Source organism: Mirounga angustirostris, unplaced genomic scaffold (assembly GCF_029215605.1).
Source record: "Mirounga angustirostris isolate CCGP_5_RB_7025 unplaced genomic scaffold, mMirAng1.0.hap1 SCAF_7, whole genome shotgun sequence".
NCBI lineage: Eukaryota > Metazoa > Chordata > Mammalia > Carnivora > Phocidae > Mirounga > Mirounga angustirostris.
Genome location: NW_026991715.1, coordinates 18240760 through 18253003, shown reverse-complemented (window position 1 = coordinate 18253003; position 12244 = coordinate 18240760). Strand labels below are relative to the sequence as shown.

Sequence of the window (12244 nt, the reverse complement as noted above, 5' to 3'; positions counted from 1 at the left end):
TTGGCACTTGGTCTGGGGTTATTCACGGACGTTTCCTTGGAGCATGTTTAATCCTCTACCCACGTTCTCTGGCCTTTCAGGGTCGCATACCCCTTTGCTGGCCAAAATAACCCAGATCTCAGTCCTCATTAGATGACATCTGGAATCCCCATCCTCCCCGTAGGTGATACTGAGGATTAGTGGAGAGATGCACCTGCCCTGGCTGATGCGCCTAACTGCTACTGGGCATGCTCTGTGCAGGCTCAAGTGTTTCCTTGCTCTGTCTGTCCCTGTGTAGACCTCAGCTTCCCTCTTATTTTACACATCTACCCCCCACCCCAGCACAGCCAACAATAAGGCACAATAAGGCTTGAGGATGCACAATAAAAATGGGAATGCATGCAAGGAATCTTTAGAACTTAGGAATCACTGCTCCCACATCCAGCAGCCTTCTCCCAATGTACAGAGTCCTCTCCTTGTTGTCTCTCACCTCCGTCTGTCTTGTGAACACGTTGCTATGGTTTCAGTCCCTCCTCATGTAAGTGGGAGTCCCCCTGACCCAGTTCTGAGTCCAAAACTTCAATTTCGTTTTTGTCCAGCGCTAGCTCCAGAGGATGAAATACAATAGTAATTCCCCAAAGTTGGAGCTCTGTCCGCTATAAAGGTGGCCATTCCCATGCCTTTGCAAAATTGTTTCTCTCTTCTTTGTGGCAACCACGCATATGAGACTAAAGCCAGGGCTAAGCTTTGTATATTACAAATGCCTCTTAAAGAGTTTCCTCGAACAATAAAAAGAGTCTTTCCTTCCAATATCAAATGATGCTGCTAGTATCCTGATATGTGCATATGACTGAAATTTTTTATTGACTTATTTTTTTATTTTTATTTTATTTATTTTTATTTTTTTAAGATTTTATTTATTTGACAGAGAGAGACACAGCGAGAGAGGGAACACAAGCAGGAGGAATGGGAGAGGGAGAAACAGGCTTCCCGCTGAGCAGGGAGCCCAGTGTGGGGCTCGATCCCAGGACCCTGAGATCAGGGCCTGAGCCAAAGGCAGACGCTTAACGACTGAGCCACCCAGGTGCCCCAATTGACTTATTTTTCAAATTAAGCAGGCTCCATGCCCTTGAACTCACGACCCCAAGATCAAGAGTCACATGCTCTAGCCGACTGAGCCAGCCAGGCACTCCTGACTGAAATTTTTTAAACTTTTGCCTGTTTTTGCCCTAATTTGCCAAATTTATCTGCCTCAATGACAAAGAACAATGCCTGTTTTCTTGGGTTTGTGGCCAAAATACTGTCAATTTTTCACGAAGGAAAGTGGTCCGTAACAGGAAGCTAGAAATAGATTTCTGTTAGAGCAGCATGGTAGAGACTTGTTCCTCTGAATGTCTGTCTACCCCTTCTTCCTGCTGCCACAGTGAGACACTTGGTCATTGTTCCTTTTAAAGCAAGAAATAAACATCGGCATTATTTCAGGCATCATGTTTTGGGTCTAGTACCCCAGTTAGCCTCCCCTTAACACAAGCTATAAATGGATACATCAGAGATGCCCCTGCTGAGATGTGGAGTTAGTGGAGGTCTACGTGGTATGAGGAGGGACACTTATGGTCAAGGAGAGGCCTGCCCCCCACGCCTTCGTGACTTCCATCCCAACATTCTGTCTGAAATCCCACCACACAGATTTCATTACTTTGGATAAAGACATAATATTCTTAGGAAGCTTCTTTAAAAAAATTATATCACCTGATGTTAACTCACTGCAATTAAAATAAAAAAAAACTACATCACCTGAAAGAGATAGCACATAAAACCATTCCCTTTAATCACCCCTTTGCAGAGATGACCTTCTCAAATTTCTTTCTGCTGAAACATCTAGTGAAAAGTCACGGAAGGGACACAGGCCGTGAAATGTCAAAGGGCAGATGGGTGAAGGAGAGCTGGAGGGGTATCTGGAGCATGGAGCCCTTGAGTTTTTGTTCCAACGGACACGAAAGTCTGGGCAGCAGTGGGTGGGATGTGGGACCATAAGATCCTGGAGAAACCTTGAGAGAGAACCAGAAAGTTCAAAGAAGGGAGAGGAAGGCGTTGAAGGCAAATCTCTTGCTCGATAATTTGGCTGAATACCGATCCTTAGATCGGTTGTCCCAGCCTTTCCCTGTTTTAAGCGAGTGATTTCGATGGCCCAGCCCACTTTTTAGACCCGCCCACGGCCCCTCTGGAGAGCCCTGTGCAAAGTCATCAGTGAACCTTGGGATTTGTTCAAATGTAACCATACGCGCCCTTTCAGGGTTTGGATGTTTTGACTAATTTTTCCCTCAGTACCTTCCTTAGAGATTCCTCTAACGATAGCTACCATTTCAGATGATGAAGTTATTTTTCTCTCTACGGCTCATGGAAAAGACAGATAGGTGGGCAGGGTAAGGCCTTTGGGGTTATCGGCACCCAACTCAACGACCAAATAATTCAGGACCATCTGTCCATGTACGGTTAGTTTTTAAAACAACTGTGGGCACATGGCAATCGGTTTTGGGGTTAAAAATATTAACAGGACATTAAGATTAACAGTGATGAAACAGAACATTAAAGATTTGCATCCAGAAGGTGACATGTTGCGGAATAGCTGTGTATTCAGGGGTGGCAAATCCTGGAGCCAGTGTCCTTGGGCAATCTGCCCCGACCAAACTCGGCTGTGTTCTCATTTCCTTGAGGCCAGCCGTGGAGGTAGCCGGCTTCCCTCACGGATGTGATCGCTGTAGCTCTGGCCCATAGTTACATTGGTCCTACCCTACACCACCTAGATGCTTCTATTCGTTGTCTCTGGCTGCCAAAATAAATCACTGAAAACTTACTGGCTTGAGCAATGCACATTTATTTTCTTACAGCTCTGTAGGTCAGGAGTTCAACCCTGGATTCACCAGATAAAAACGAATGGTGGGCAGGGCGGCGTTTCTTCCTGGAGGCTCCAGGGGAGAAGCCGTTTCCCTGCTCATTGAGGTCAGTGGCAAAGTCCAGGCAAGGCACGTGTGCTTAGAGGACGGAAGTTCCAGTTTCCTTGCTGGCTGTCGGCTGGGGCCACGCTTAGCCCCTGCAGGCATCTCTCTGGTCCTTACACAGAGTTGCCTACATCTCCGGCTGCAACAGGGTGATGGATCCTTCTTATGCTGCCGTTTCTCTGACTCCCCCCTTTCCCTTCTTTTTTTTTTTTTTTAAAGATTTTATTTATTTATTTGAGACAGAGAATGAGAGAGAGAGAGCACATGAGAGGGGGGAGGTTCAGAGGGAGAAGCAGGCTCCCTGCCAAGCAGGGAGCCCGATGCGGGACTCGATCCAGGGACTCCAGGATCATGACCTGAGCCGAAGGCAGTCGCTTAACCAACTGAGCCACCCAGGCGCCCTCCCCCTTTCCCTTCTTATTCCACTTTTCAGGACTCATGCAGTTCAGGTTGGGGCTCCCCCAGATAATGTGAGATCGTCTCCCCACCTCAAGGTCTACAACCTTAATCCCATCTGCGAAATCTCTTGTACCCTGTAAGGTAACATATTCAGAAGGTTTGGGGACTGGGCATCCACAATGTTGGGGGGCTGTTGTTTTGCCTAGCACACTCTCAACTAAGAGTCACCTGAAAACCCTTGGCCTGTAAGTGATCAATGTGTTTCAGTGATAGGACCTGCTCCATAATGCCTAGGTCAGGTTTCACTTTTTTTTTTAAGCACATCTGAAGTTGAAGCTGATATCCATTGCTGGCTTGATCTCATGTTCCCATAAATAGAGCTGAAGGGCATTATCAGACATACCGTGGAATCCTATGCTCTCAACAGCAATCTCTGCCATTCCATCTTCCTCTTTTGCCCCCAAAATTAGTAGCTAAAATTTAAATCATTCCAGTTCGACCCCAGTGGGATGTCAAGAAGAGAGTTTACCTGGGTGTAGACAACATGAGACTTCACTATACTTTTTCTATGAGTTGTGTTTATTTAAGTATTTTTATAAAAAATGTAAGCAGAACTAAGGTGTATCATCTTACGATAAGTGTTTTTCCTGGTATATATTCTCGCTACACCTCCCGGTTTGGTCCCCACTGGAAACACCTTGACTGCTTCTCCAAGGAGTCTGTTTCCTTCAAATGCAGGAAAACCTCATGTCTCGTCTCTGATCACAGTGCTCACAGAGAGTGGGCAGCACGGGCAAGACAGGAGCACCATTTCATGTGGGCCGCATGGTGGATCACCAGGAAAGTAATAAATGATAAAGGAAGGTGGACCGTCGCTTCAGGATGGGGGAAGGAGAGGGGCTGGACTTCCAGCCCTGACTTGATATGGGATTAAAGCCACACAGGCTGGTTCAGGCAGGAGTGTGAAGAAGAAATGCTACTAATGTCAGAAGGAGACAAATACAGAAAGACCCAGGGCTGTTTTCAGTAGGTAGAGGACATTGGATATCTATCTCTCTCTCTCTCTCTCTGTCCCCTGCTCCACAAATGAGCCTGCCTGTCCTTAGCCACAGCAGCTTGCTTCTTTTTCCAGAAAGAGTCTTGGGTCAGGATTCCTCAGGCCCAAGCAGTGTCATCTGGGAGCCAGTCCGGAGACCCCAGTTGGAAATACTTGTCTGTCAGAAAACATTCAGAGGAGGCTGCCTGAAGAGTCCCTGTAATGGAGCTCTTAACGGGATTTCCATGCGGACTCACAGGGGGAGATTCGTCCTCTCCACACCCCTGCTAGAATGCTTGTTCGGTCCCCAGTGTTCCCTGCTGATAGGACATCCCCTGCAACTGTGATGTGACTTGAATGTGCAAATAAGCATCCAGAAATCCTGGAACCCTTCCTGTAGCCTTAACTAGAGGGGATTTTTTTTTTTTTTTTGCAATTCCTAAACTTCTATTTTTCTTTCTTCTTTTTCTTTCTTTCTTTCTTTCTTTTCTTTCTTTCTTTCTTTCTTTCTTTCTTTCTTTCTTTCTTTCTTTCTTTCTTTCTTTTTTTTCTTCTTTCTTTCAATTCCATTAATTAACATAGAGTGTATTATTCATTTTAGAGGTAGAGTTTAGTGACTCATCAGTTGCATCCAACACCCAGTGCTTATCACATCACGTGCCCTCCTTACTGCCCCCCTCACCCCCCTCCTCTCCTAGAGGAGAATCTAATGGAAGTTTGCAGCATGAGTTAAAAGAGCAGTGAGGGTGGTGCGGTGTTGCCCACGCCTCTAAAAATCATGCACGCCAGACCAATAACTGCCCGGCTGGGAGTGGAAATGGAAGCCTAGGAGTACCTTCATCTAGTACCTTCATCTAGTGTCTGCTCCTCATCATCCAGAAGATTATCTACAGGGACCATAGCAAGGTTCGAATTCACAGCTCACGCAGGTGCCAACTACTGTCCAAGAAATTATTTTCTTTTTGCAGTACAAATACCGGCACAGAAGTGAGTTAATTGGAAGGAGGGCCGTTGGCAGAGAACAGGCGAGCTCCCTCCTGTCCATGCGGAGGTTCTGACGACTTGCCTTTGCTAAGAGACAGGAACTCTTAGACTGAAGTTATTCCTACTGAGCTTGCTCTGGGTGTAATTCCACGGGACACTTGCAGGTCAGCTGAGGGGGAGCTGGGCGGGGGGATCTCCCCCCATGTCCAGGCACGTGTCCAGACGACTCACTGCTCCCTGTGGAAGTGACAATTCCTGCAAGAGCCGGTCGTTGCCCACTTCCAGAACTCACAGACTTAATAATGTCTACAGAGTAGTTGGTTTGGATTTTTTTGGTCATGCTTTGAAAGGAACGGGTATCAGAATGTCTTGTTAGGGCCCCAAGTGGCAACCCATTTCAAAGTGGAGGCCAGCATTTTTGCTGCGTTTCCCTGCTGGACTGCTGAACATCAGCAGAAGGCAGAGTGGCTTTTGAAAGACAGGACCGCACGTTCTGCGTGGAGCACTGGGTGTTATATGCAAACAATGAATCATGGAACACTACATCAAAAACTAATGATGTAATGTATGGTGATTAACATGATAAAAAATAAATAAAGTCTAAAGTTTAAAAAAAAAAAAAAGACAGGGCTGTTCACACTTGGGTTTTCACCTCCTCAGTGTAAGAGAAACCCTGACCAGCAGGCAAACTAGAAGCATACTAAGATTCCCATTTGCCTTAGTTACAAACACTGGATAAAAAAAAAAAATCACATTTGGCAGATCTTTTGTTCGCATAGTTCATTGAGTTCATGATGAGATGAGATCCGTATGTAGCATACAGATAGCACTGGGTACGAGTGGGAGTTTGGGATTCCGAGAGTCGCGAGTTTGCTTCCCTAGTCCGTCCCTCGACTCAAGCTCAGCGTGACCTCGAGTTAGCTTGTTACCTATTTAAATATCAGTTTCTTCAGATGTAAAATAAAGATAACCTCTCCTTGTAGGCTGATGGGAGATTTATACACACGGCAGTCTAGGGAGCTCTAAGCGCAGTCTGACTCAGTACTCTAACTAGGTATTAGATGTTGTCATCTTTGCTAGCGAAATGAAAGAACTAAACCATCAACGGTATGAGATGTTATGTCTTTCTCAAGAGGATAATCTTCTTTGAGGGTAGCTAAAGACTATTTTAAAGTTAATCTCTTCTTCCTTTGGAACAGACAGAAAAAAAAAACAGCAACAAATGATTAGTGCAACTATCTTAACTAACCTCTTACAATACAGTGATGTGGGACTAAAATACTAGGTCCAATACATCTGCTTGTATAACTTGGAGCTGACTGTGCTGTGTTAGGTCATGAATTCAAGGTCTGCAGCAACCCAGTGGATCCAGGATGGCTCTGAACTTCAGCCATAAAATGAACAAAGATCCCGAGCAAAACTGCCGGGAGTCCGGGCAAAGCAGCGCTGTCCGGGGGAGCAGAATTTCCTGGGCAGAGCACCTTCCTGACCCTGGCCTCCACCCAGGAGCGCCTCGCCTCTATGAATGCACATTCAAGGTCTAAAATACAGGGCAGTTTCACAAGCCATTGCCTGGGCAATGGGCGGGGAGGCACAGGACTTCCTGGCAGGCTTTTAGATCTCAACAATAAAACACCTATCAGCCCTCGGATGCCCTGGAGAACTCTCCGGACTTCTCCTATAGAAGGAAAGAGCTAACCTCCACCCATGTGATGAATCGCCCTGTAGAAATTTTCTGACATACGAGACTGGCACCAGTTCTGAAATTTCACTGTAGCATTTCCCGCTCTTGGTAAGGGAGTAGGAGTTAGGCACGGTTCTAGTACTTTAACTCCTTAGCTCTTTTTTGAAAGTCTTCGCTGCGCAATGATTTTATAGAGAAAGGAAGATTCCCAATCAACAGCTCAATTAAAAGCGTTTCCCTGGGTGGCACGTTATTTCAGAAAGCACAGGGATGGGAAGGAATCCAGTTTTTCTTGAGACTAAGGAGTTGCCTGAAATTGCCACCTGAATCCTCTTGTTCCCTGAATAATAACAGGCCTAACTGTGAAATTCAAAAATCTTGCTCAGGAAAAGAGAAAGGAAGAAAAACAGCAACAGCTGGCTCTGAAATTTCCTGGAGACAAAAACGCCGGCCCTGCGGAGGTGCAACCCACTTGCAATTCTGCCCGACGGAGTGTGACGCCCCGCCCCCCGCCCGTGTGTCTGCGCGCATGCGCACAGCTGTTCGGTGGGGGGGCTGGGGGAGGCAGAGCGTCGGCCCACTACGTCATGGTCATGGCCACGCCCCTGCCGCCGGACCCCCAAGCTGGCTTCCCGCGCTGGACAACCTTGAGTGGTTTCCAGGGTTTCTTGTTTCCTCTCTTTCCCTCCTTTTCCTCCTTCCCTCCGTTACCCCAACCTCTCTCAAAAGAATTTTAGTCCTGTGACACTTGTGCGGGGAGAGGGCTTTACTTGGCGGCTTTTGGTTTACAGGATCGTTGGTGAACAATCAGTCTGTCTGGCAGGAAGGTACGCCCACAAATATTACAGGGAACCAGCTGGCTCAGGGCGCTGGTCCAAGCAGCTTCGTTTAAGGCATCGAGATCATAGAAGCCTTTGGCTGAAAAGTTAAAGAAGAGAAAAAAAAAAAAAAAAAAAGAGGAACAAAAAGGAAAGAAAAGAAAAAGAAAAATGGTAAAATGGATCAGTTTTTATTCTGGAGAACCATACTCTACTTTTTATGGAAAATATTTTCAGGAAATACCTGTTGACTGAGGCTTTTAAACAAATCGTACTACTTTTGCCAAAAAAAAAAAAAAAAAAGTACCACTCCCTCTTGCAAGGGTTGAATAAAAAGTTAGCTATGAACCAGAGACTTTTCACTCCTTGGATTTTAAAAAGGGGAAGACATTGTTTTATGTGTTATGATATGCATTCTTCACTAATTATTAACATCTTTGCTTACACATTATTATCTTGCAAATACAACTTTTGGCCTTCTTTCAATTGACTCTAAATATAAACTTACAAAGGGAAAAGAACATGCATTTGTGTTTTCCTCTTCTGTAATCCCTTCAGTGGAATGTTCCGAAAAGCCAAAACTGACAGTCGAGGGTGAATTTAGGATGAATGATATCCTAAAAATGTATCATCTCTTCAAGGCCATAAACTTGGAGATTCTTTAAATAATTAAAGTGAAGAATGCAAACAGAATAGTTAATCTGACGAAAAGAAGTGTCCTTAAGAAAACAACCAAGACATCTGAGAAATGTATAATCTTCATTGGCAGAGCATAGGAAAAAAGGCATATGGCTTTATTTTAGAAAAACAGTGTGGGATTTAGCTTTAATAAACCTTATTTAAATAGAATGGCTTTAGTACATTAAATTGACTGTGTCTTCAAATCGCCCCAAATAGGTCCCCTTAAGTGTAGCCAGGCACTCAAACATAAATTGCATACTTTTCTTTTTATCATTTTCACAGCAAATATTTCTTCATTAAAGCCCAGGCAAATCTCCTGTGACTTCTTCCTAATGGTTCACACAAGCATAGCAAACTTTAGATTCCCATCCTGCTACTCCTCATGTTCTTTATTTTACTTGATGGGAAATTGAACCCCAGCACAACCTCATTTTTCTCCTTTGGACAAATCAGTATCACTTTCCATACGAATGTGTATTTTGAAAGCTTTGAAAACTATTGAAAAAGGAATGGCACAGACTTTCTCCTTACTCATACCATGTAATATGTATTCAAAAATTCCAGAGTATTCATTGAGTCTCACTGGTGATGATTCATCACATCGCTAAAAGTTTTTGAGCAGGGCTTTGACTTTGGATCTGGAGGAAGGGTTGTTTGGATTCCGTGACCATAGTAAGTCCGTGGGGGTAGAAATGAGAATGGGAATTCTCTCTGCCTCGAGATGAATGACACCTTCAGAAACAAAAACAGCATGGCGCCCAGAGGAAGACTGCAGGGAAGTACAGTGATAGGGCCTACCATTTCCACCTGTGGCCAGTAAGAGACTAATGAACCCCACCCAGGGCCTTCAAGCCCATCATTTCTCTCTCCTCTTCGAGACTCGTGATCATTATGCTCAGGCACAGAAGGTGATAAAGTCAGAAGTGAAGAAAACAGATTTTTGACACCACAGAGAATTGCTAGGAGACAGTTTCAATGAGGCAAACAAGGTCTTTGTGGGCAAATGCTCTAATTTCAGTGGATGGATGTGTTCATCTTGAGCCCTTTTCCCACCTGAATGATGAGTCCTCCTACTCTTGGCAAGGACTGTGAATAGTCGGGTTCTAGCAGCCTCTAGAACTTTATCGTGACAACCTAGATTCCACTCTGTGGATTGTTAAGAGAACTCTCTTGTGTCACATTTCTGACAAGAGTGCTCTGGACTGATCGATACTAAATGACTTGGAGGTACCCTTCAGTTATGCAAATCTACAGTTACAGAATGAGGATTACTAAATTGAATGATACTTTTCTTAAAACCAAGAATGATTTTCCTTTGAGGTGATCCACTGAGAAAGTGACGATGGTAGAAATAAGATTAGCAAGTCTGAGTTGGCCTGGCAAACATTCTCTGAACTACTTTGTTCTCACCCCAAATGAACAAGCAAAGGCTCCATAAGTAGGCCACACACGGAAGTTTATGGGGTTTCATTTGGCTTGTGTGGTGCTTTACAAAGCATTAATTGCAAAATTTGAAAGATCTGGGCATTGCATATCGATTTCTGGATTTACAGATTCTTTTGTGTTTTCGAAAAATATGCCCACACTGGGCTACATTTCTTAATGGTAACAGCAGGAAGCAGGGGGCCGTGGCCTCCTTTAAAGAGAGTCGGTATTCTCCCACTCCCCATGGTCACCACCCTCCCTTTTGTCATACGTGGACTAATTTATTTAGTTTTGCACCCTGGCTGATGGACCCTGCAAACTGTGAGTCCGGTACCCTGCTCTGTGAACACTAAGACACATTCATATTTGAAAACATGTCTCCAGGTGCCCGCCAAGATTTTTTAAGCTTCATGTTTTTTAAGTATAAGTCTGATAATATATGAAAGTAACTTTTGGGAAATACAGGGAATGCCAGTGGGTCTCTCTCCTTGCACAGTTTTGACAATAGTGTCTTTACATCTTAGCATCTGAGGCCCTTTGGTCAGGCATTCTAGAACTGTTTTTCCTATTTGGTTATAATCAAGACAGTAAATGTTGCTGGTTGCAGTTATTTGAATAAATAAGAAGGAATACCTCTCCTCTTATAAGTTCAGAGAGAAAAGTCTCCCTTTACAGACTCAAGTGTTTTTTTGTTTTTTTTTTTTCCCAAAACTTACCTGTAATGGTCCTGACTTCTGGTTTTTTAGGTTCTGATCTCCTTAACTCTTTAGGTAACAAGTTGTTTTCATTATGCCACTTTTTCAGACATTGTGGTTCATGGATGGCAATAGATTTTGTTCCATATTCACGACCACAAATGTAGCAGATAACTGTTGGTGGACGCCTTATCATTGTTGGCTACAAGTAATATAAAATATCTGTTAGATAAAGTGCAGGTGTAGAAATTACACTTTAAATTATAATACAGTCACATTAGCTAGACAATCACATTTTTAAAAATTCCAACCAGTCAGGTAAATTGAAATTTTTTTGACAACTAAGAGAATAAACCATGTCATCTGAGTGACTGGGGTGGGGGTGAGGGTGTGGAACGATAGGAGATAAAGAAGAGCTGACCAGAATTCTACAAATTGGTACTTTGTAAAATGTGTTTTCTCATTTAATGATTTTTGATTACTTATCTTCTGGCCATTCTCCACGCTGGGAGACTACAGAAATAAGAATCATCTTTTCAGTAACATCATGCTCTATTATGCCAATACTTCTGAGAAGTAAAGTCATTAAGCGTCATTGGAGAGTCTAGAAGGGACACTGTGTACCGTCCCACATTCCCTCACCTTAACAACTTCCTGTGATTCTAAGCCTTTTCTGACCTGGAGCAGGCTCCACCCACAAGCAGGGCGGCTAATCAATCACAAGTGGGAGTTGATCGATAATGGCCACTTCACCGAGGCTGATTCCATGCAGTGTTCCAAGAGCCCCTGGTGGGATTTCACCTCAGCTGCTCATTCACACACTATATAGATTTCCTTCTCTTCCCTGTCGCTCCTCCCACTACTTTACTGGGGGTCATGGGGTCACCTCCCCAGTAAACTACTTGAACTCAAATTCTTTTCTTAGCACTTGTTTCTGGGAGAACTAAATCTAAGGAAGACTGAAGGATAAAACAGAATAGGGACTTTCTGCTTCTCTCCAGGGTATAGAAAGTGACAAGAAACTTTGCTCCCACCTAAGCAATAAGAACAAATCAGAGAGCTTATGGAACCATAAGTTTTTAGTCTATTGGAGAATCAAAGTTGCAAGGCAAATTAATGAATAGAAGGACTGCCTGAGTTTGAGAGTGGATCAGCACAACCAAAAGAGTATCTCCCATGCTGCAACCTTATGTGAATATGAGACAGCAGGTGTCTGCCACAGAGAAAAGGCAGGACAGCTGAGTGTGAACCCTACTGAAATGCAGGCATGCAGTAACTATCTATGTAAGTCCTCCCACACCCTGTCTTACACCCAGTAACAATAAGGGGTGGGGCAGTCTAACAATGCGGAGAGAAACCCTCACGAATTCAAGAATGCAGGTCCTGCCTAAATCTGAAGGCTGGAGAATTAGGCCTTGCTCTGGGTATGAGATAAGAACAATCAACTGCTGATGGAGGGATAGGAACTAAGGAGGGAGGGGGCAGTAGGAGGGACTCCCTCCGTGTTGCATGCAGGAAGGGTCCAGAGCAGCTCAAGGGTGCGG

The 12244-nt window shown here is 44.3% G+C and overlaps 1 protein-coding gene across 1 annotated transcript; it reads right to left on the bottom strand.

Moving 5' to 3' along the window:
* Positions 1-3175: 3175 nt before the first annotated feature.
* ZNF475 (zinc finger protein 475) lies at positions 3176-11002 on the bottom strand. Its single transcript, XM_045886358.2, has 2 exons — positions 10722-11002; positions 3176-7999 (listed from the first exon to the last, which is right to left on the bottom strand). The coding sequence occupies exons 1-2, from the start codon at positions 10894-10896 to the stop codon at positions 7848-7850; spliced, it is 327 nt and encodes a 108-aa protein (XP_045742314.1). The 5' UTR covers positions 10897-11002; the 3' UTR covers positions 3176-7847.
* Positions 11003-12244: the final 1242 nt, after the last annotated feature.